At 53.8% G+C, this 23991-nt stretch overlaps 1 protein-coding gene and 1 long non-coding RNA gene across 2 annotated transcripts in view; one reads left to right on the top strand and one right to left on the bottom strand.

Annotated features, from left to right (window-relative positions):
- The window catches only part of LOC135314628 (uncharacterized), a 46876-nt gene that overhangs the window by 98 nt on the left and 22787 nt on the right, over positions 1–23991 (bottom strand). The window contains exons 11-15 of the long non-coding RNA XR_010374121.1: positions 19594–19693; positions 13183–14269; positions 12704–12798; positions 590–1083; positions 140–268 (exon numbers count right to left, since the gene is read on the bottom strand). This is a non-coding gene — a long non-coding RNA (uncharacterized LOC135314628). The remainder of the gene's footprint in view (positions 1–139; positions 269–589; positions 1084–12703; positions 12799–13182; positions 14270–19593; positions 19694–23991) is intronic.
- The window catches only part of SH3RF2 (SH3 domain containing ring finger 2), a 46426-nt gene that overhangs the window by 5559 nt on the left and 16876 nt on the right, over positions 1–23991 (top strand). Inside the window, exons 2-3 of the mRNA XM_064458220.1 lie at positions 13153–13422; positions 17950–18273. Coding sequence (XP_064314290.1) covers positions 13153–13422; positions 17950–18273 — 594 coding nt within the window. The remainder of the gene's footprint in view (positions 1–13152; positions 13423–17949; positions 18274–23991) is intronic.

Below are 23991 nucleotides of genomic sequence, written 5' to 3'. Positions count from 1 at the left end.
TGAAAAAGAAAATACCATTTTGATTGGATGAAGGATGAAACACCCAGTTGCGCCATAAGTGCGACGCTGTTGTACTCAAACCAGGACAGGATGGTGTGGTGGGGAGCTTTGCAGAGGGATGGGGCGGGTGCACAATCACCTTATGACTGTTCGAGTCCGTTCCATTTTCTGGCAAACTCCTCTCTGCACTCTCAAAGGATGAGCAAGGCTCCTTGTAGGGCGAATGGCAACGGGCATGGCAATTCCCATCCGGCTCCGGTATTGGTTCCTGGAAAACACAGCCATACTTATTGCTCTTTTGCGGCAGAGGGGCTCCCAGCTGTGCCCCGCGGGTCGCACCGATGCTGGCTCCTGTCCCCACTGGCTCCCCCAGCCACGCTCCGCTGCCTGAAGCGCCCGTGCAAACCGTGCTGCTGAGCGCGGGCGGCTCCGCCACGGCTCGAGCCGGGGCACGGGGCCGCTCCCGGGTGGCACCGCGGGGCGGGGGGAAGCCAAAGGACCTCCACAGCCAACATCAGGAGCCAGTTTCCCTGGTTTTACAAAATAAGGTACCAAGCTGCAAACACATAAAAGTGTTTTAATTTGTTACCAAGGCAATGAGTCAGGCTCAGATGGCAAGTCAGGAATAGAACAGCAGGGTTTCTCAGCGTGCGTGTGTGTTCACCCCTTAAGTATCGTGGTCAGCGAGGAGGCTGAAAGTCTGAGAGGCTTCCTCTTGTTGCAGAGTTTCCCTGCTGGTGGCTGGCCACCGTCCCCAGGTCCACAAAGCTGGTCATTGGCCCGAGTTTGTAATTTTCCCGTCCGGGGGGGAGGGAAAGGAGGAAGCACGTTCATGTGCAGCTCTGCCACGGCGCCAGGGCTGGAGCTAAAAAACATCCTGAGAGAGGTGAGGCTGGACCTTGGCAGGTTGAAGACCCATTCACGGCTGCCGTCTAAACCTTCTCTTGCTGTCTTTACTTCTCCTCTTCCCTTCTTACAAGGAGGACTGCGGTGCTTGCTCTTTAATGCTGGACTTTGTTCTGTTGTTATTAATTTTCAGGCATCCAAACTCCATTTAGCACCAGGACTCCACTGTGCATGACACTGTGCAAATGAATAAAGAACTGTGACCTTATTTTTAAGCAAAACTTCCTTATGAGTTTGTAAGTGGGTATTTGAGTTTACCTGATGTGGGCAACCTCCCTTTCATTTTGATGCCAGGACAGGGGACACAATTTAGGAGGCAGTTTTTGAGACGCAAACAGGTGTCCTTTGGCAATCTGGCCTCTTTAAAAGGGTTTCCTTTGGTCCCTGAACAACTGATGAGCCCAGAATTTCTCACTGGCTTTGCAGGGAGGAAGGAGCAAGCCTCGCCTGTTGGGAAACTGCGTTGGCCTGCATCTTGCGTAGCTGGGCTACAGAGTCGGTCGCTCTCCCCTAGGAAATGGAAATGCAGAACGGGGAGAGCGGCTCCTTTCCCCAGCCCCGGGTCTGGGCAAGATGAGGACACTCGAGGCCAGGCAACAGTCACCTCCCCCATCTTGGCCTATGGCTGAGGCAAGGCCCGGCTGGTGGCCACCACTTCATGATGGTCACTAATTTACCATCAATATGCCTGCTAAGCAGAGGTGGCAGGCTAATGGCGAGATGTAAGCACTTCCCCAAAGTAACATGAAGACTAAATTCTGGTGGTTTGGGCCATCAGAAGGCGCAGGGCCCTGGCAGCTTTGGCTGGCAGCAGGGACACAGCGCAGACACCCACCTCTGCAGGCCTGCTGCCCATGGGGCGGCCAGCGCCATCCCTCGCCTCCTTCCCGCCGCCAGCGCCGTCCCTCACCCTCCTCCCGCCGCCAGCGCCGTCCCTCACCCTCCTCCCGCCACCAGCGCCGTCCCTCACCCTCCTCCCGCCGCCAGCGCCGTCCCTCACCCTCCTCCCGCCGCCAGCGCCATCCCTCGCCCTCCTCCCGCCGCCAGCGCCATCCCTCGCCCTCCTCCCGCCGCCAGCGCCATCCCTCGCCCTCCTCCCGCCGCCAGCGCCGTCCCTCACCCTCCTCCCGCCGCCAGCGCCATCCCTCGCCCTCCTCCCGCCGCCAGCGCCATCCCTCGCCCTCCTCCCGCCACCAGCGCCGTCCCTCACCCTCCTCCCGCCGCCAGCGCCGTCCCTCACCCTCCTCCCGCCGCCAGCGCCATCCCTCGCCCTCCTCCCGCCGCCAGCGCCATCCCTCGCCCTCCTCCCGCCGCCAGCGCTGTCCTGGCTCGCAGAGCACCGGGCCCCGTGCCTACGGGCAGTGGCGGCACTGCTGCCCAGGCCTGGCAGCGCGGGGCGGCGGGGGCCCGCTCCCCTTCCCCGCACAGGGAGGGCACCCTGTCAGCAGGGAGCGGGCTCGGGAGCAGCAGGAGGAGGGCGCGGGACGCAGGTTTCCTCCCTGCACAGTAAACAGCCACTTCTGAGAACTGCAGTGCTGAGGCAGAGCATCATGACCAGGCACGCCGAGGGCTGACAGAGTTTGTTTTCCATGCGGCTTAAAACCATGACACACAACTTAACCACTGCCCGAGATTGCTGACTGCAGCAGAGACGAAAACATCTGATAGCTGTAACCATGAGGGGAAGAGGCGTGAAAAGGGTTCGTGCAGACAGCGCAGCTCGCACACGCTGGGCCCCGGCCCCTGGCGTCGCCCTGCTGCGCCCTGCGCCAGCCGCTGCCAGCCTCCCCCCGCTCCTCCCGCAGAACAGCTGCTCAGGCCTGTCCCTGCGCCGCCTGCACCCGCGCAACCCTGCCTGCACCAAGGAGCGGGCGTCCGCGGAGCAAAGCCACGCTCGGGACCGGCTCCTGCCCTGCATGCGCCTTGGCACTCCTCCTGCCCACCCAAATCTCTCTTGTGGTTTCACGCAGGCCAAGTGAAGCCTGATCGGGCACCATCCTCCTCTGGAGGCGTGGGGATGTCACCGACAGGCAGCCGGGCGCTCCCCTCAGGGCTGGGCGCTTGCAGCGGTGCCTCGGCCACCCCTGCTGCCGCATCTGCTCAGCCCCTCTGCGATAAAAGCTGCTCTGTATTTCCTTTAGTCATTTCCCCCATTTTCCGTTTCACCTCTGCATTACAAAGCCAGAGAGACAACAGACAAAGTTCAGAAGTGACGCAAGCCTCGATGCGGTGGCGTATCCAAGGGGGGTTAGTTGGGAGATGGTGTAAGTCTCCCATTCACCGCTGCCGCCACCCCACCAGCAGCCACGGATGCGCAGACGTAGCAGCACAGAAACCAGCCCCAGCAGTCTCAGCAACAGGCTCTAATACCTGCTTCTGTGGACTCCTTCGGTTGCTTTTCATCTCTTCAGCCTGCAAATCACACCCACTTACACCTGTAGCTTAGCTGTTTTCCATACCGAGCTAAATCCACGTGAAGGCCTGCTGGCACACGGTGCAGGGCGGCCGCCGGCTTTAGCCACGACCAGTGCCGGCCTTGTGTCCAGAGGGAATCGGCAGGGCTGGTGAGCTCCATCGCCAACGTGAGCGGGAGGGGGCTGACTGTTCTCCTGGGTGCACTCAGTCTGCTTGTGCTTGGAAGATCGGAGCGATCCTCCTCAGGGGAGAAATAATGCAGAAACCACCCAACTGCCTGAATCCTCAGAATATAATTATATGAAGAGATTGAAATGACAAGTTCACTTTTGATGGTTTTGTTCTCTGTGACAAGGCTGAAGTTATCTCCTCTGCCGAAAAGCAGAAAAACAGAATTGTAATAGCAATTAATTTACATTCAAATAGCTCTTTTCATCCAACTGGATCCTAAAGAGCCTTGAAACTGCGCTAGCTGAGCACACAAAGGAGATGATGTGGGGCTCATTCATCCCACGGAAATGAGGGCAGTCGGTGGCAGGATGCTGAAGGCGGCTTGCGGAAAGTTAGTAATCAAAATGGACGGCAGTTGTTATTGATTATCTCTCTTTATGAAAAGCCAGCGTGTCCTTTGGCGTCAGTATGTAGATAATAACCAGCTCTCCGTTCACGGTGCGTAAATCACTGCTCGTCAGGAGCGCAGCCTGGGGTGTGCTCTCAGTCCTGTCCTGGAATCACTGTCTGCCTCTGGGCAAGTCATTCACACTCCCCCTCGCGTGACCCCCACAGGTAAAGCAGGGACAGTATTTCCACCATCGCACGGTCTCTTTAGATCGCCGGCTCTCCAGGGCAGGAATCGCTGCAGCGTTTGTACGGTGCCCGGCCCGGCAGCAGCCTCCGCTAACATGTACTGACCCTGAGAACAGGGACCACTGGCCCCCTCGCCCTCACCACCCTCCCTGCCTGCATGGTGGGGTCGGGACACAAGCTTTCCATTTCCTACAGACAGCGGGTAGTCTGGATATTTCCATGCGTGCTGTGGAACAGCCTGTCCCTGTGCCGTGGGTCCCGGCACTGAAGTGCAGGCATCCCTGTGCAGAGATGGATGCGTCACCCTGGGCCACAGTCGAGAGCAAAGGTACTCTTAAGATTTCTTCAGCCACCCTGGTGCTCCTCTGGTGCTCACGTGTGTTCCTGGGCAATGAAATGTGCCCTCATCTATTGCATACCACCTCTTCACGCTGTGCAGTTCTTTAAAGAAAAGGAGGTGGGCTTGGTAGGAAAAGCTTCCTCCACCCTTTGGTATTGACCGTTCTGTGCTCTGCAGTGGCAGCTTTCTGGGTGGGAGGTTCTTCTGAGCACCTCAGTGGAGTTTAGTATTTAGGCTGTACTTGGATTCCTGCTACCCAGGCATGGAGCTGGCACGATGGAGTTGGGAGGCTTTTGGGATCCAATTTGACGTGTTTCCCTGAGGAGCAAGTCCTGGTGAATCCTGGCTCCAGCACCCCTGATGCTGCCCCATGCAGCACACCCGTGTGCCAGTCCCCACCGACCGACCCCAGTCCTGCTCCAAACAGCTCCAAAATAAAAAATAATCAAAAAACACTTGCAAGCTGAACCCATAGTACCTAGTGGGAGAAAAATCAAACTGGAAGACGTCCAGGACTGGATTTCTCTTCTTCCTGGCACTATCCTAGAAATAAATTGTTCCTCTCAAGGAGGCTGTTATGTGTTACAGAAATCGTGTATCTACAGGAATATGGCTGCCTCTGCACAGCATGGATGTTCAGCTCTTCTGCACAAATAATGGAGTGCTGGGGGTGGGAGAGGAAGGCAGAGCTCGTGCGGAGCAGGGGGCTGCACCGCGGACCGTGCACCAAGGATGACCACATCTCCCCTCGGCACCGCCTCCATCCCCTCAGACTTTCCAGGCAATGCAGCTGGCCTGGCTCGTCACAGCTCGTTTGCGGTGTCCCGGGTCTGTTTGTGGTCAGCCAGCTTCTTCCAGGGTGGGACAGCCCTGGCAGCGCCGCCACCGCTCCAGCTCAGGGGGCCAGGGCTCCCCAGGCATCCCGCGCCTGAGCCGGTTCTCCTGCGCAAGGTCCTGGGGAGCGACTGCCTCCCTGCACGTGGGGCGACACCCACGAAACCCAGATCAGGATCAGGCCCTTGGTATTTACTGCAAAGACATTCAGCCAGTGCGGGAGGGGACTGCGTGCTTGGGGTGGCTGGCTGCCTTCGAGGGACGAGGCGCAGCAAAGAGCGACTCCGGGGCATTCCCTGTGCGGAGTTATGAAAATCAGCTGGGAAACCACCTAGGTGCGGGTCCAAACCTGTCTGAGGCCACTCCTGATCCATCTGCCAGCAGCCTCCCCAGCCCCACGGGTCTGCCTCCGCCGCTGGAGTCAGCAGGGGCACCTGCTGAGGTTTGGGGGGGCCAGGTCCAGTGCTGCTGGCAGGCAGCGGTGCAGGGACGGGGATGTCTGCAGCAGGCAGCACTCCTGGGGCTCACTCCTGCCGTCCTCCCTTTGACAGGCACTAGATCAGAAGGAAGCACCCCTGGACATCAACAGCACTAAGTTATTCCAAGGATTAATTTGTCACTCATCCCATGTGTTCGTCTACACAGTCATGGACGTTGGGGAAGTCAGAGCATCTGGGAAACAGGAGGATCCCATCTGACGTCGTTAGCGGTGTCTCACTGAAGTCGTTTGCAGTGAGCCTGGCTTGGACAGGGGTGAAGGAGTAAATGGATCCCAAGAGCAGGGACACTTACGGCCTCGTCCTCACGCCCACCCCGGGGTATCGCAGGCTGCTCGTGCAGAGACGGTGTCACCGCGGGGCCGTGCTGCTCCTCAGGGTGGTTTTTAAGTGGAGTCGCCTGGGACAAGGTTTATCGGTGTTCACAGCCTCCATCACAAATCTCTCCTCGCCGCTGCGCTCCCTGGCTCGGCTTTCCTCCTTTCTTGGCAATGTTTAACGTCTCTCCCTGGTGACCCCCCACCCCAGCCAGCCTCACACACTTTTTCTTGTCTTTTTTTTTTTAAGTACCAGTGCTACGAGTGTGTGGTCTTACATTAATCCACTGCCAATAACGAGGAAGTTATAACTAGCTCATTTAAGATAATTATAGTGCGCATTTCTCCCAGCTATGAAGAGATACTTTCAATTGCTTCCTCACACACACACGTACATATTTTTAATTTGATTCTTTGTTTTGCACGGAGGGAGACTCAGATGTATTGGATAGCTGCCCTAGCACAGCTGATGCCAAATGCCAAAAATAGTTCTAAAAAAAAAACCAAAGAAGTATTTTCTCCCCTTTTGGCCTCATATCCACTAAGAATGGGGACAAGCTGTAGAGGTGCCTCTGCCACGACCATCCCTGCTGGCAGAGCGGCCAAGGAGAGGAAGGTATCTCACCTAGAGACCGCGCGCCGTATTGCACTGATGCAAGAGGGAGTTTCTGGTTCCACGCCCTGGAATTTACCCACTGCGTTTCTCGCCTGGGCTCTCCCAAGAGCTCTGCAGGCAGCCCCACGGCAAGGGGGCACCTTGGGTCTCTAGCCACTCGGAGAGCCTGACGTACCCCCTGGGGGCACGGTGCTGACGGGGTCATGTCTCACGCCGGCATGGTGGAGGAGAAAGCAGAGGGGAGGAAAAACATCAGAAAAAATGAGGCAGCCCTGAAAAAAAGTTACAACCGCCCACAAAGCAGAGAGAGAGGGAAAGGCTTCTCTGGGAGAGGGAGCGTGCGCTGCAGCAGTCGAAGGCACCGCACGCAGGAGGGAAGCATTGCCTCAGCACCGAAACGCACACGGGTTTGGGCTCACGAGCTCTGGCTGCCCTTGGCCCAGCGGTCTTGGCAAAACAGCCCCGTGGCCTCTGCCTCTCTGACAGCCTGAAAAGCGTCAGCGGCAACTCAGTCACTGCAGTATTCCCTCCTTCTACTCGGCTTCCCGCTGATTTTAGAGGCTTTGACATAAGAGCACACGAAGGACTCGCCTCTCTCTCTTTTATTTATTTAATTCAGCGCTACTACTGTAGCTGCCGTATTGAACGGCACCACGGGAGAAAAGCCTTTTCTGTTCACCAGTGGTGTTTCTTCTTTGAGTTGCTGCCTCTCTGCTACTGGGCAGCAAATATTCTATATAAATTTTCAACAACCTCTGGTTAAGGTTTTCACAGACCTTCTCATAGTGCATTTCCAGCTGAATTTAAAGACAGATGCTGAACACTGCAACTAGGGCACGTGCCCATATTTGTAAAATTTTGGCTGAACATTTTGCTGCCACTACCGCCCCACAAAACACTGCCTTGGATTAACAAAGAGGGACTGGACGTAGTAAGGGCAGAAGAATCCATCAACACAAAGGAAATAGCGGGAGGGTGGCTCTGGCTCGGGAGCTCTGCGCGTCACCAGGCGATGCCAGCACGGAAACCCCATCTTTCCGTTCCTGCCGCCCTTCCCGGACCCCGGTCCCTGCTCACCCCGGGACCGCATCCGCGCCTGGGAAAAGCCGCTCCCTCTGCCCTCAGCCCGGAGCGAGCTACCTCCGGGCACACCTTGTCTTTATCGCCGGGTTTAATTAGCACCCCAGTTTCTGCCATTGCAATTAACCTACTTTAAATAAAGCAAAACAGATGCCTTGCAGAGGACCTGGTACATCCAGGAGCGGACAGAAACCGGCCAAAGCCTGAGAAAGGACTCACATGTGCGATACGCCCGCAGCTGCCGGTGCTTTAGCACCAGGAGGAGCGATAGGGAGCTCAGCTGCCCGTAGAGGGCTCCTGCCGGCTTCCCCCAGCCTCAGCGGGGTGGTTTGCTGCAGGGTGCCTGAGCTGCTTTTCTTTGCTTTTCCTGCATCGTATGAACACGTTAAAACACGGTGACCCTGATGTACGTCTTCCTGAAAACTTCAGCCCGAAGATTTATTCTGTGAAAGGCCTGCAAAGCAGGAAAGCACCCTGTACAGTGAAAACCACATTGGCTGCTCCGTGTGGGTAGATAAAGGCTTGTTTTATGTCCTAACTAAAGTTGGGAAATCAATGGGATATTTTTGGCTCAGTATCTGAACAGACAAACAAAATCTCAAAAATTAATTTAAAAAAAAAAAAAAACGCAACAAAGATAGACCTTGGAAAAAACTGACCTGGAACTTAAAAAATTATTTCACTTCAAAGATTTTTTTAATGAAGATCTGGAAAGACTTAATTTCCAATTAATTTCAGTTGGTTCCAAAACAGAATGCTTTGTATTGCTATGGCGTTTTTTAATCCTACTCTTCTTTTTTTAAATTACATTGATTTTTGCTGTTGACAGAGTCTTTAAATATTAGAAAAAATATTTTGGCAGTTACAAAGCACGTATGATTTTGAAAACGTCAGTCAAGTGCAGCAACAGTCCGGCGTGAGTACAGCTTTCCCTTGTTATACACCCAGAAACGCACATCCAGCCCAGCCAACGCCTCCTCCTAACACCGCCCGTCCCTTTGGAGCACTTCATTCCGAGGTGCTTTTCACTGAGGCTTGTGGAAAACACGGACACCCTCGTTGCCCTCGCCCCTTCCCGGGGCAGGCGAGGGCCTGGGGTCCTGTGCCCGTGCTGACCCCAAGGCTGCAGCGGGGCCGGAGGCTCCCGGCTTCCCCCGCTCCCCACCCCGAGTACCGGGGGCGCAGAGCCCGCGGAGCCCGTCCCGGGAGCGCGGGGAGCGATAGCAGCGGATAAACGGTACCGATCAGAGGACCACGAACGTTATAACAACTCCTTGACAAAACGTCCATGAAGGAATACCCTGTGAGAGTTCAGAACTATTAGGAAGCCCTGAAAGACCAAAATTCTGAATATTTTTTGGTGCTAAAGCATATCGGCATTAACATTAACTGTTATTCACTTAGATCCGCAAAAGTTTCGCAACAAATTTCAACGGGTGAATGCAAGTGCTCTGCTCATTAAAGCGAGGGGTGAGGTTATGCCAATGGTCACAGCAATGGGAAAGAAAACCAGGCTTAGAAGGGAGCTTGAAAACAGAATGGGCCATCAGATTTGGAAGGGCACGGAAGTGGGAGGAAAGGGTTAAAGAGGTGAAGAAGTGAAGGTTGTGACCATGGTCAGAGGAGGACACAGCCCATCCATCCGAGCAGGAGGGGTCAGTTTCAGCCAGCCCTAATGTCACAAACACGCCTATCCTCCCTAGTTTTCACTTATTTATTCTGGCCTGCCCTCCTGTCTCATCCTTTTTCTTGCTGAAGAAAGAATATTCCAGACTCTCGGCACCCCATTGCTTGTTCACTTTTCCCAGTTAGTAATAGGCACGCAGTTCATTTCAGAGCCTCCCTTATTTTTAATACATTTCCATAACCCGTTCTTGACGCCTTTTATGTTTCGCTTTATTTTGCTGTGCAACCATTCTCGCATCATCCCCGTACGTTTGCGCTCCTCTTTTACAAGCCCTGTTTTCGCAGTTTGTGTGAGTCCTGTTTGCTTTCTGGTCGCTCCTGAGGCAATCGGAGTCTTTTCCTGCGCTCCTTGTCCTCGTTCGACACCAGAGGGTCTGTCACCGAGTCTTTCTGAAGGAGACCTGGCGCTCCCGCCGTCCTCTGTCCCCACGGTCGGTACGTCCAGGCGCGCGTTTGCAGTGGGAGTTTCTCTGTCCTGGCACTGACACGGTCCCCGTTTCCCGTACGAGCGCGGGGGACTGACAGAGAGCAAACCTCGCCTGAGTCTCACTTCCATCATTGTCTTTTTTTCCTGGTGACTTTCGGTGTCACTCAGCCACGTCTGTGTGTTTACTATTAGCTCAAATTAGCAGACAAAATTAGTTAATTAGAACTAAACATTAAACTAATTGCTTCCCATTTCAAATGCTTTGAAGTAAACATAGTACGTAAAATTTTTCTCTCCTTGGTTCCTTTTTCCTACCAAGCATCAGTGTTTGGGAGTGCTGGAAGACCTTCTTCTCCAAAAGCTAAATAATTCCCATGGAAAATATGATCTTTTCCACGCTTTGGGAAACTAACATCACGTTTCTCTCCTCCACCTTCCTGACCTCCCAAAAGTGGCTGATGGGGGGGGGGAAACTCTGCCAAAATCCTGCCTGAGCCCTGGGCACTGACACAGGTGGGTTTGGGGAAATGGGTTTATCTCCAGCCGCAGAAAAAGGCAAGAAAAGCTTGGACGGGTACAGAAGTGACCATCTCCCGCAAGGCCGGCGGGGGCTTGGCGACTCTGGCTTGGAAAACCTGCAACGCAGGGCCCTACTCACAAGGCCACAGCACGTGGCAGCCGACCGACAAAAGTCCACACTTTGTGCACGGCCAGTGCAGAGCCGGCAGCCCTAAATCCCATGGCCCCGCCAGCAGGCTTCCCCCCGCGCCGGCGCAGCCGAGCTCTCGTGGGATGCAGCCCTGCTCCCCGCGGCGGTCCCCGCGTCTCGGCCAGCGGACCCGAGCTGAAGACGTGCTGGGTTTGATGCACCCGGCTGGGGAGGGGGTTCCTCTGCCCGCCACAAACGTTCTTCCTGCCGTTCCCACACACACCATTACAAATCCTAAGAAGCGAAGGACAGCCTAGATCTGCAGAGACTGGCACAGAAGCAGCTGAAAAGCCTCTCGTCCCTGGCTGTCGCGAGCACCGGCACCTCTGCTTAGAACTGAATAAGGCTCTAGAGCTGGGGACAATCCTGGCTTCCCCTTTTCTTGGCAGGTATCTCGTGCAGCTGTGCTACCAGCTAGGAGGCTAGAAATGGACCTTGGCGTTTGGGATTTTCCCCTTAAAATTCAGGGCTGCGCTGTGTACGGGAGACATCGCTGCGGGCAGGACAGGCAGCCCTACGGCCGAGCAGAGACTCCCACAGAGGCGCAGAGCTGTGGCTGCCTCCACTGGAAGTGCCCAGGTCGGGCTTTTTTATCTCATCTACCAGCACAGGAGGGGCAGGCGGGACCCTTAAACTACTTTCCTGTCCCAAATTCAAAGATTCCTCTCCTGGTCCAAGGAATCCTTTGGAGGAGACACTGCCGTGTCTTGGAAGGCAGGCAGAAACCAGAAAATGGCTCTGTTCCTTATTTCCAGATTCCTACCAATTGTGGTGAAGCTCCCGCAGCCAGAAATAGCAGAACAGTTAATCAAAAGGGATTAAAGAAAATAAACCACAATGCAAGGTATTATTGAAGCTGAGCATCTGGTACGATGCAAGGAAAGAGCAATATCTGCAGCTCTAACAGTTCAGATAATAGTTTAGAACACATACAGCTGCCTCACTTCATGCCAAAAACAGTTACTGTTTGCCTCAAGCACAGAAGAAATCTCTCCCAGAGGTGCACTGTTGCAGCCGAGCGCTTCGTGCTGGTCACTGTTCCCAGCCGGGTGGGAGACGGGCCGGGCCGCTCGTCCAGTATAGGGTGGGACTGCTGTGTACTGGCGAGAGCCTGGGCTAGACCAGCGCCATTGAGTGATGGAGGCTTCACAAACACACATGAAGATATTTGTTCTTACAAATTCTAACTTGTCTGCGGAGATGATGGGACGGGGGCTCTGCTGGTGGCCCGTCCTGGGAAGGTAGCACACCTTCTCACAGCACTTGAACCCATCGAATTGAATCAAATAGAATAATTTCAGCTGGAAGGGACCTACTGGGAAGGGACCATCTGGTTCAACTGCCTGACCACTTCAGGGCTGACCAGAAGTAAAAGGAGCAGCATTCGTTTCCAGCCCAAGGGCCAGCAGAAGGACAGAGCTTGACACTCGGTGGTTTGCGTTTCATATACAGCTGCGATGATGCAAATGGCAATAAGCATAACCACGCACAGCTCACTTATTCGTTCTAGGGTGCTCCTGTGTGGGACGCAGTACCCTCATCCAACAAATCTTGCCTACACCACCAGTGTGTAAAGATCGAGCCTTTCGGTACTGCTGATTCCCAGCTACAGGACCCCCCCCGCCCCCGAATGCATCTAGAACAGCGACACAGAGTGCAGAAAACTCGGCAAATTTTCCCTCCTCCCAAGAAAAACACCTCTCAGGCTGCCCTCAAGTTGTACCACGGGGGTTCACGGCACCGAGGCCAGGGGCGGCTCCAGGTTTATTCACCCATCTGAATGATCTGTTGCATTGTGTATTAAATTGAGTTTTCTAATATAGGTAAGGGTCGGGAAAGCGGATATTTAAAGTGAACTTTGTAGTTTCATTTTGATGAGAGTCAAGATGGTAAAGTTCCCTCATCTCTTCTAGTTTTGGTATATCTCTTCTTTCTCATATTACACTGCAACAACAATAACATTAAGAAACCCCTCTTCCTGTGACCCAGATTAGAGACTGAAATAAAATCACAGTGACACGGCGTTGAAGCAGGGCTCCAACCACAGGAGAGCAGTAGCCGGCGCTCACCTTGCTCTCGTTGCGTTGTCCCGGACGTGCACTGTTGGCCGCTGCAGGTGACAGCCGCCGGGTCAGCTGGACGATGGCGGCAACCCCCGGCCGGTCTGGAACAGAAATGACTTGGTTCATTAAAATAGGCTTTGTATTAGAGGAGACCTTGTAGCAGGCAATAAGATCCCATGGGAAGACTAGTTTAAGGTATTAATTGTTTCTTAATACTATTAAACACGTTCAGCCTGCTTTTCATCTTGACACAAGTTTACCATAAGTATTTTGGAGCTCGTCTTCATTAGAAAAACACATCAAGAAAGGATGTGGGTAGTTAATCCCAATAAATGCATGCTTAAGCCTTAGACCTCTAAATTTTTCCCAGTAATTACAAATGCTTTTGGGGAATTCTGTCTATGTTAAGCATTACTGTCACGGATGAACTGCAAGGGCTGTTTCTTGTCCCCCAGGTCCCACGAGCCAAGGCCCTGTACACCTACCGAGGGCACAACCCCGGAGAGCTGAGGTTCAATAAGGGGGATATCATCGTGCTGCTCCGACAGCTGGATGAGAACTGGTATTTGGGGGAGGTCAACGGGATCAGCGGCGTTTTCCCAGCCAGCTCCGTGCAGGTCATCAAGCACCTGCCCCTGCCGCCGCCCCTCGGCAGAGCACTCTGCAGCTTTGACCTGAGGAGCAGGGACAAGACCGAAAACAAGGGCTGCCTGACGTTTCACAAGGTAAGACCACCCTGCAGCAGCCAGGTGCTGGGCGACACGGGCTGGGCTGTTTTCCTCCTCAGACCGTATGGCGTTCTGCTACTCCCCAGCTCCATAGGAGCTCCCTTCTGGAAATCAGGAAGGTTCCCAAGCCCCCTCAGGCACCGCCGCCAGCGGTTGAACCCCCACCCCTGCCCCACGGGCGCACACGGGTACGTGCAGGACGAGGGGCGTCCAGGGAGGGGTGCAAGCGCCCGCCGCGAGCAGCCAGCGCAGTCCCTCGGCTCAGCTTCTCGCCCGTGCTGCTGTTGCTGATGAGCTGTGGCTGACGGTGGTAGTCTGCTTTGAGGACCAAAACACTCCAAGATGTCTAAAAGCCACCTGCTGACATAGTAAAGAAAATTGCTTCCAGGTCTGGGGGCACATCATTTATGCAGGTTGAACGTACCCAGCCTACTGGAGGCATGCATTTGCACAGCAATACCCGAACTTCTGCTGTTTCCCTTTATTCCCCACAGGCTACAGAGCCTGTGTTTGCTCTCTTAGAGACACGCTCTTTTCAGTAACTGCACCTCCCAGCAAAGCCAGCTGTCCCTGTAGTGCCGAAATGCGGTAGGCATGGCAGAGCCGAGCAGAGCGCGCTGCCCGGAGCCGTCAGTGTCCTCACAGAGAAGTCACCTCTTTCTCCGTCCAGCTGGCAGCACGGACGCGAGGCTCCCCTCGCTCTCACGGGTGGGGAGAGGCGGCAGCGGCTGTGGTCCAGGCCAGGGGTCCCCAGGGAGCTGGAGCTGGATGTGGGGTGGCTGGCAGAGGGCAAGGGGAATCAAACAGCCAGGAGCCAGCTGCGGTTTCTGACTAAGGGGAGGAACTGAAAGAGAAAAAAAATCAGTTCAGAGCAGCGTCACACACCACCAGCAGCTCTACAAAATGTGGGCTTTCAGCTTGCTAGGGCACACGCAGAGAGGCTGGGCAGCCAGCAACCCTTCCTCTGTCATTAGGATTCACTTATTAGCAGCAGACGCCTTCCGCAGCTTTCTGCCGTCTGCGTTTGTTTTTTTTCTCGTTCACTCTATTTGCCTTTGTTTCATAGCTTACTCATCTGTTTATTTGCGTTAGGAGGCTGCGCTCACCTCCACTCCCCCAGCAAATTCACATGCGGGGAGTTAGCGCACCTCTGAAACAAGCAGATGCTCCCGCGGAGAGGCGAGAGCATCCTCCTGCCCCCCAGCCTTGCGCCGGCGGTCGGCTGTCGCTGTGCACCGTGACAGAGATCGGAGCAGGCACATCAGTGATGCCGCAGCAACCTGAGGCAGCGCCGGGGCCGGGGCCGTGTCCTCCCCCAGCTGGGCACAGCACGGCGTGACTGGCCAGCCAAGGGGGTAACTGGAGAGTGCCATCTCCCCGCAAACCACCGTAAAGAGGTGATTTATTCCTGCAGGAGCCCTCGCAGGCAGGGGAACGTCAGTGCAGGGATGCTGGAGCCTTGGGTGGATAACACAGGAGTTGCATTTGTCCAGCACAGCCTGGCTTTAGGCAGGCAGATGGATCGAGATTTTTTCAAAAATATAAGCTGTCGGTGAAAAAAAACCAAAACCCAAAAAAACCCCACCAACAAAACAAACACCGCCACCCCCAGCCCCGCCAGCCCCCCGCTCGCGCAGGAGCGCTGCACGCCGCAGCTGGCTTTGCAAGCAGCTCCATCCCTCGCTGCTGCTCTCACATCTGGACGGACACCCCCACCTTTCCGCTTCGCATTCCGCTGCGCCCCACTCCCACGTGCCCTTGCCCTCCCCCGGGGAGAGGGTGACGGTAGTTTGGCAACAAGCCCCCCCCGGAAACCTGTGCAGAGATTCAAGCGCAACACCACAACACGGCCTCTTCCATCCTTCGAGGCAGCAGCCAGCAGAGCGCTTTCATTTGTGTCTCTGAATGTCGAGAGTCACTTGCTGCAGGATTAATACAAAATTTCCACCAATCCAGGTGGAAGATTGATGCACGAGCTGTGCACGGGTGTAAATGTTTTGGCCAGTGGGAACCAGCCTTCTCTGACACCCCTTCAACCTTGGAGACCTTAAAATTTTAGCCCCAAACTATGCACAATTGTCCAGAAGAGAGAAAAACATAAATTTGTTTCTGTAAAGTTCTCCTTAATTCCCCCACACGCGTGACAGATATCCTTAAAAAGATGAAATCAAAGCAACTTAAAAGTTAACAAGGTTTAATTCTGCTGCGTTGCTCAGAAATACGTGTCTTCCCAAAGAGACGTAGCTATCAGTCAATACAAACTAGTTTTTTTCCTCCGGAGTATTTCAAATACCTGCACCCCAGCAACGTCAGGTTATTTCAGCTCCTGAAAGAGGGGTCGGAGCTTCTCGGCAGCGCGGCACAAATTCCCTCAACACTTACACAGGCGTTTTTCACTCGGTTCGTAGCGAAAATGCCGTTTTCGGTATCAGTTGTGTGCGTGGCAATTAGAGAGGCATTTCCACGTGACGGAAGCCATCCAGCAAGTCAAAGGCTTTTCATGTCCCCACCGTCAGGCGCGTGTCCACGGCCCCGATTCAGCCACGCTCGCGCCTTTACATTAAATCCCATTTTTGGCGTTGTGCTGAGCCAGGCCAGGCGAGCCGGCGTTTCAGAGCACAGACCCAGCAGGAGCTGTCCCAGGGGCCTGACGAGGCCGGGCGAGGCCAGCCTCAGCCCTGCACGCAGCGCGCAAGCGGCTCTCCCCCTCCCTCGCTGGCACGAAGCCTCTGCAACACGGAAGAAAAAACGGGGGCAAAAATGCAAAATTCAGGCAAAACATCAAGATGGCATTTTTAACGGGTTCTGTTGCCATCGGCTCTCGTGCAGCTCTGTTTGCCGGGGGCTCTGCCCTGGGAGCCCCGCAGCCGCCCTCCGGGGCTGCAGAGGGGCTGGCTGGTCACGGCGGCCCCCGGCCACCCCCGGCCTCGGCCAGCGCCAGCTCAGCGCGTCGCAGGCGGCGTTCCCGGCGCTCCGGCTCCAGAGGCCTTCAAGCCCCGCTCCCTGGCGGTGTTGGTTAGCACTGGTCTAGACGTTGATTTATTCCTGCAGTTTAGCCTGAGATGCGGGGTGTAAATGGCACCAACCAGAGTTCCTAGAAATAAAATTAATACTTGTAATCATCATAATTACAGCAAGCACCTCTTTGTGGCTATTTTATAAAAGGACACTAGTAAAACGTCTTATTTGAAGCTCTAATATATTTTGTAAAATGTCTTTTCGTTTAATGAAATCATTTTAGCTTCAGTAATTACTTATTTAACGCTGGCTTTAACAGAAATAAGTTAGTTAAGGCCACGTAAAGCCACCAAGGAATTACAAATTAATTATGGAGAAGGCAAAGGTAGGTCTGTTTTGGGAGACGCAAGGCTGTTCTTGGCTTTGACACTTAGGTTTGTGTCCCATTTTATTGCGTCCCCCGGTGTTTAGAGAAGGCAGAAAAATGTTTCCTGTTTAGGCTAAAGTTTAATTACATATAGAAATGGCAATGCTGGCATCTTACGTGTGCACATATGCACACACTATGGTTTTTAAACCTTGCTTTAAGGAGTGTGGAGGAGGAAAATGTGAAAACAATCCCTGCTTTAAAATTACAATGCTGGAGAGACACCTGTACCTCTCCTGCGTTAGAGTCATCCTTGTTCATCCCAGGAGCCAGGCACGTTGCCTCACATGAGTGGGTGAGAATCTCAAAGTTTTGCAATTCGTTAATGTCAGCAGTAAATCATGATTAATTCCTCTGGCAGTCATCGTGGTGAAAAACATTGTCACCACATGCCTTTTGCTATTAATACTGTGTGATCAGCAGTTTCCAAGAAATGCTGCTTGAACATTGCCCTACCTATGCAAGCTCAGGGCATGGCTCTTCCCTCATTAAACCCAATGGTTAAAAAGCCAGGCTTTTTTCAGCGGAAGCAGGATCAAGCGTGAATGTTTTGGCCTGCAGAGGGGTAACTGGAAGGATCTCATTCTGCTCGGAAAGCCACCATCAGCGCAGGCGCTCCGAGCTCATGCCTTGAAGTCAGCGGGAGGGGCTCGATGTGCTGCCGTGAGGCGCACCCAGGCGTGCCAGCGCGACGGGAAAAAGGACGATGTGCCCAAACGGCCCTTCTGATTTAGAGTTAAATTTATCGTACCGCTGCTAGAGAGCCAGCCAGCTCTCCTTACACCTCTGCAGGCCAAAGGCCTTGACAAGAAACGAAACTTTCTGTAAAGTACGGGGGGGAGCACGCAGCCTCAGTAACGGCTCCTTGTCTAAGCAGCAGGTTTTTTAAACCAATTCCCATTTTGCCGTCGGCTTCGCTTTGGTAATTTTGCATCCGGGATTTGTTGGTGAAAACATATCAGGGAAATGACTGAGCCACGAGTTTTCAAAGGTCGCCTGTACCATCATCTGAAATCTGCCCGCAGCTCTGCTGCCGGAAAGGAAAAGAGAGGAAAAAGGGGAAAAACGAGTGGTCGCCGTGCTGTGCCCGGCGTCACTTCTGAAACGTGCCATCGCGTCTCCTTTTTTGTCTCTTCCAGCCAAACACCACCGCAAGGCAGCTCCTGCAGACCGGCAAAAGCCACTGGTCCCCTCAGTTTAAGTGCGCGTCCCTACGAACGGCATCTCCCAAAGCAAAGGGCGCGGACTCCGCAGCTTTCCCCAAGGTGCCCGACTCCAGGCGGAAGAGCCTGCGGCAGTTCTCCATCACCACCGCCCTGAACACCCTCAACCGGATGGTCCACGCGCCCGCCGAGCGGCAGGCGCTGGAGATCAGCTCCCCCGTGCTCATCAGCTCCAGCAACCCCACCGTGGCCACCCAGAGCAGCGAGAAGGCGGAGTTCCCCTACGGCACCCCTCTCCAGGTAAGGAAGCGGCCGTGCGGGTGCTGGAGGAGCGGTATCGCTCCAGAATGCAAATCCTGGATGGAAACGCTCGATGCGCAGGCAGCAAGTAGAAAAGCTAAAGCAAAACGTGCAAAGACAAAGCACCCGCGCTAATTGTGTCAGGAGGATATGTCATCCGCATCAGGCTGCCTGGGAGTTTTTCCCCTCCTTTTGAATTGGAAAGATCTGTCTTCAGCGATGAGGGACCCGACGGAATTCATAAAAAGAGAAATCAAGTTATGAGAGTAACTAAAAGCGTATAAAGCATGTTCCCATCCTGATTTCTGCCCTACTGCAGTGATCTGAAGTTAAGGAGACCTTAACTTGCAAAATAAAATATTTTTCATTTTAGAAAGTAGCTTGGGACACGAGCTCCCAAGGCAGCTCACTGAGCCTCGGCTCATTCAGACACGCGTGTGTGTGTGCCTGAATCCACACTGCAAGCAAACAGCTGGTTCGCCATATAACCATGTAGATTATATGGTTAAATAGGCAGTTCTCAACATTTGGAAAATTAGAGCTAAAACCAGCCATTGGCTGCTCCCAGCTGCGTGACTTCGATGGTGAGGCTTTCTGAGCTCCTCTCACAGAATTAAGTTGCGCTGGCACGGTAGGACCAGCAGAATCGGGCCCTGAATTATGAGCAAATAAAAGCCCAGTGAGATCAGTGAGGAGGCGGCCTTGTACTGAGCAGCGATTGCTTTAGGAGGCTTTTCATCTAACCCCCGTGCTTAAGGAAAGTAGAAACCTGCTCTTTTTATTAATTGGTATTTCAACTTTTGTGGTAAGTCTGAAGCATACAAGGAGTCCCCAGCATCCCCAGTGTTCATCCTCAATGATAGGCATCGGGCTTAATCAAAAAACTCGATTAAACGCAAAATCTCAGCGCAGGAGAGCACGTGTCTGGGTATCTCTAAACACAGCCTCTACTCTGCCCGCAGGCACTGCGGAAGCACAGACCTCCGTTTCTGTCCCCTAACCCACAAAGTTTTCTCCAAAGGCAAACTGCCTACAGGACAAGGTTCCTCACAAAATGCCAATTCAGCAGCGTTATAACATCTACAGAAATAATGAAGCAGCCTCCTGCTTCTTCTAAGCAGGGCTGTCAGCCCTTCTGAAAAGCAATCAGCGTCTTTGCCCTACCATAAATCAGTCCTCTGCCCACATCTATACACGTCCAGATTAATGGTTTCTGCCAGGGGAGGGAATTACCGCGAGTCCTTGTCGGTCTCCAATCTAGACCTGGGACTATGCTGAGAGAAGCTGAATCTGGGGCTGAGATAATAAACATAGTCTGACCTTTTGGACTATATCCGCTCTTCATTTTAGGAGGCAAAAGAGTCTCATTCCTTCTTCACAGTCTCACTAAAGATCTCAATACAGAATCTTCACAGATCATCTGAAATGGGAGAAAAAAGGTTTTGTTTAGATTTATATGGCATCTTTCATATTCAAGGTTGCTCTAACGTTTTATAAAGCAATAAGCCAGCCCCTGGTAGCTGGGTGTCTGTGCAATAAAACCCAGCAGGCATTTTGTACTTAGCAATAGCCTGCAAAGAGCTTTGGATGTTAGAGCCTGTTTTATGTGAGAGGAAATGAAGCCTTACAATAGAACTATAATTCACTTGAAATGGTATCATGTCTCACGAACCTAATATCATTTTCCCCAAAATGTCTCACTGTGAACTATTGTCAACAGCAGCAGCAACAGAGGGAACGTGTTAACATTTTGTCTTAGAAGGGTTGGGATTTCCTTCCTTCTAAACAACCGCTTTGCTCCCGGACGTTTGCAGGAGAACAACACAGATGTTGTTCACGGGGCCACACGGGTTGCAGCTTTTCCCTTTTCCATCTCTGGGTTGGGGTTGCGATGACCGACCGGCAAAGTTGAGATTCTCTGGCAAGCCCAGATCCGCACTGCCAGGCTGGACCATGCTGGCCATATCCCACCGAGGTCACTCGTCCTTCCTAGTATTTATTGGGACGGAAAAGCTGCGGGGGTGAGTTTGTTGGTAAGGCAGCCCTCATGCTCAGAACAAAGTGGTGGGATCAAGGACTAATGGAAGAGACGAGAGCTGATGCTGACCCCAAGGGTCGGTCTACCCTGCTCAGCAGCTTCTGGTGGAAGTTCAGTGTCCATAGTAAGTGCTGAGACTTCGGAAAAACAGCGGCACATCCACGAAAGTGTGGTTGTTCCACAGGAATTAGTTTCGTATACACAACATCACCTGGAAGGAAAAGACGCGTGTTTCTTGGGTTTAAACTACTCCAGATGAAATAGAAGTTCGGAAGTAATGAACAGTTGCATGCCTACTGCCAGCCCTGAAAACTCAGCCCCAGAGTAAAAGTATCAAGCTGGGGTCTTCCGTTATTAGCAATATAGTAAAGAAAAGAGTGGGTTGAATCACATCCTTAATCGCTTCCGTGCGTTTTCGTGCTCCCTAGTAAGTCTGGAGAGGTTGAGTAGCCTGGATCTTTGTGGGTGGTCACGAATATGGTGCAGCAGATGGAGCTGAGCCTACAGCTCAGCTCAGCCTTCCCGACTCCAGGCTGCAGTCCTCCCCAGGGCTCACCCGAGTGCCGAGCCTGCGCTCACACACGGCCGCGCTGCGGGAGGAGCAGCCGTGGCAGCTCTCGACGCACCTGGGAGCCAGCCCCAAACAGCACAGCCTCTCAGGAGGAGTTTCTGAGACCTGGTGGGCAAGACTGAACAGCTTTTGAGACTTAAGTAGGTGAGGATTTAACTGGTCGTTAAGTGGGAATTGTCCCAGGAGACAAAGCCCAGGGTTGGATAATCTTAGCTGGCAGGCAGGGGTGAGGTACACGGGGCAAGCTGGGCAAGGGGGAGCGGGGCGGAAGGTGCCCCTTGCCCAGCCCGTGGCTGCCAGCGCCGATGCCCTCCTCCGCCGAGCACAGGGACGGCGCGGGAAGGGAGCAGGCACCTGCCTAAGGTGGCGAGCAGCGGGCAACGCCGCGGCGGCTGCGTGGGTTAGCGGGTGAATCACTGGCAGGAGGAACGCGCACCGCAGCATCCGCCCTCCCTGGGAGCCAGGGAAAGTCCGCCTCCCCACCCCGGGCTCCATGCGGAGCCCAGAGAAGTCCCAGAGCAGCCACGGCCCCTGGCCCCACACCTTTTCTCCCTCTGTGAAAGGCACTGCCCCATCAGCAGCACCCCAGCCCTTTGCTTGCCTCCGCACGCTGAGGGGAGCACACCCTCCACGGAGCGCTCGGAGATGCTCTCCTCCTTCCAATGACCCAGTTTCCCTGCCCGAGACAAGGATGTATGGCCCCGTGAGACCAGCTGGAAGGAAAGGAGCTGTGCTGCAACTGGGTTTGACGCTAGCAAGGGTTAGGATCAAAGGGGGGGGGGGTCCTAGTGTCAGCCATCACTCGGGGATGGGGCAGCAGAGCAACCTGAGCAATCAAACTGGAAACCAAGTGACCCGGTTACTATCCAAGCCTTTAAATCCCTCTCCCCTGCAAGGACAGGCTTCCAGACAGATAGCAAATATACGTTTGGATCTAGTAGGTTTTTTTAAAAATCCACACATTTTGAACAGATGTGTTCACTGCTTTCTTTGGGGTGGGGGTCAGAAAAAGTGCAAATTTTCCAGTGGCTTGTAGTTACGTGACACCTGGCCCAAGCTATGAGACTACACGTTTGAGGGAGACGGAGAGGAGCATTAGTACCCCCCGAAGCACCCTGTGCATGACATCCCCTGGCCGAGTCACATCTCCAGCGATGCTGGCGCTTGGCAGGGGGAGAGGGAGCAGGAGGGGCTGCACCGTGAGTACACGCGGCAACAAAGCACGGCTTAAGAAGCAAAGCTGAAGACGCTGTGCTGGCTGTTTGTAGGGATTTCCAAAGCACAATGTGCCTGCCTGGCACCTCCACCAACAAGGATCAGGGCGGACTCATTTCGGCCCATAATAGGGAATAACCGGCAGCGGCTGGCACCGCCGCCAGCTCTCCTCCTGCTCTTCCTTCCCCTTTGTGGTGCCAAGCCAGGCTCAGGCAGGAGCCAGAACCAGTTTGCAGGGCTTGTGGCGCGCCGTGTCTGTGCCTGCGCCTGTTGTGCAAGCGGCCGGCTGCGGGGCGAGGGGAGCGCGGCGGCGCTGAGCTGCGCCCTCCTTCCCCGCCTCCAGCCGAAAGCACCAGCAGGAATCTCTTCCCAGTCACAGCTGAGCTTGTTCCCCTGGGCCTGGCAGTACTTGGGTCAGGAAACACCTGGCTAAGAAAGAGCTGCTGCTACCCTGTGCTGCTTGTTCAAGTGAGCTGATAAACCTGACATCTGCTGTCTAGGACATTTGGCTTTTCTGTGTAATAAACCATCTGAAACTTGCAGGACGCAACTTTCAGTAGCCCCGACTGCCCCACGATGGAACAGGGGAAATCTCCCTCCCCACGAGGTACCTCCTGAACACTCTCGACAGGGGCCTGCCTGTGTCAGCAGGGCACTGTAGAGAGGAGCCAAGCCAGAAATGGTGCTGGCGACAGGCTAGATAGGGAGATGGAGCAAGAGAGGGAATTAAGGAGAGGCGGAAAATGAAACTCGTTGTACTTATAAGGGCTTGCAAGGTACTCGCAGGAGATCAGCAAAAGTGAATGATGAAATCACTCATACCTGGCTGGAAATATATTTCATTCAATCTTTTTTCCTCTCTGTTGAAAATACAAAACCAGCTTTGATGCAGGCTCTGGAAGGATCGCTGCTTCCATGCAGAGTGGGAACAGAGATAGGTGAAATACAGGATGCTTTTCATCCAGAAGTGGACATTTCAACACAGTTCCATCAGGAAAACCAGCAAAAGGTTGTCATTTTGGTCCAGTACAGGAAAAAGAAACTCCAGATCCCCAAATTTCAAAGGTTTTGATTACCAAAGTTATTAAAACAGAATTGTAATTTCCAACTTCATTTGTATGAGAGGCAGGTCTGACCCTACCTGGGCTAGAAAATGAGGAACGCAAAGATGGTTTGAGGCTTACCTGCTTCAGCCAGGTCCAGAGCAGAAGCTGGAGTTGCTGGGGGTTTTTAATTAACTTAATTTACGGGAGAGCAACAGAGCTGGTGAGTCACTTCTTTTTTTCTCCCTAGGCCCTTGCTAAGGCAGTGCCCCAGCACCGCGTTACAGACATGACCACCAGAAATTAGATTTGAAATGAATAAGAGATTAAAGCCCTGACAACTTGCATCATTAAAGATCCTGTGGTCTTTGCTGGAGAGCATGACTGCCAGCCACATCCCAGCCCGGTGGCTTTCCGCTGGCCTGAGATTCCCCAGGGACGCTGCCCTGCCTTGCTGGGAATTTTGCTTTCACCTCCCGACAGCAGCCGCGCTCCTGCGGCGGCACAACACGGCTAATGCCTGCCAGCATGCGCAGCGCTGAATTTCAAATGGGGATGAACTGCTTTGCTCACAGCAGTTCACCCCAGGATACATTTTTGTGCTTTAGAAGGGATAGATCAGCGGAAGAGAGGATCCTGAGGATGCCAGGCTGACCGTCCTCCCCCTCGTCACCTCTGGCCCTGCGGTTTGCTGTGCTGCCAGCGCGGTGACAAGCAGAAAAGCGAAGTTCACGGGTAGGAAGCAAACAGATGAGGAGGAGCGTGCATGGATGGCACAGCCCAGCGGCTGCAGTGGCTGGGACCTCGCCGGGCTGGGCTCAGCATCGCTCGTTCTCAGCCACACGTCGCCA

The sequence above is a fragment of the Phalacrocorax carbo genome, chromosome 8 (assembly GCF_963921805.1).
Source record: "Phalacrocorax carbo chromosome 8, bPhaCar2.1, whole genome shotgun sequence".
NCBI lineage: Eukaryota > Metazoa > Chordata > Aves > Suliformes > Phalacrocoracidae > Phalacrocorax > Phalacrocorax carbo.
The sequence above is the reverse complement of the archived record's forward strand: the minus strand, read 5'-3'. Positions and strand labels throughout refer to the sequence as shown.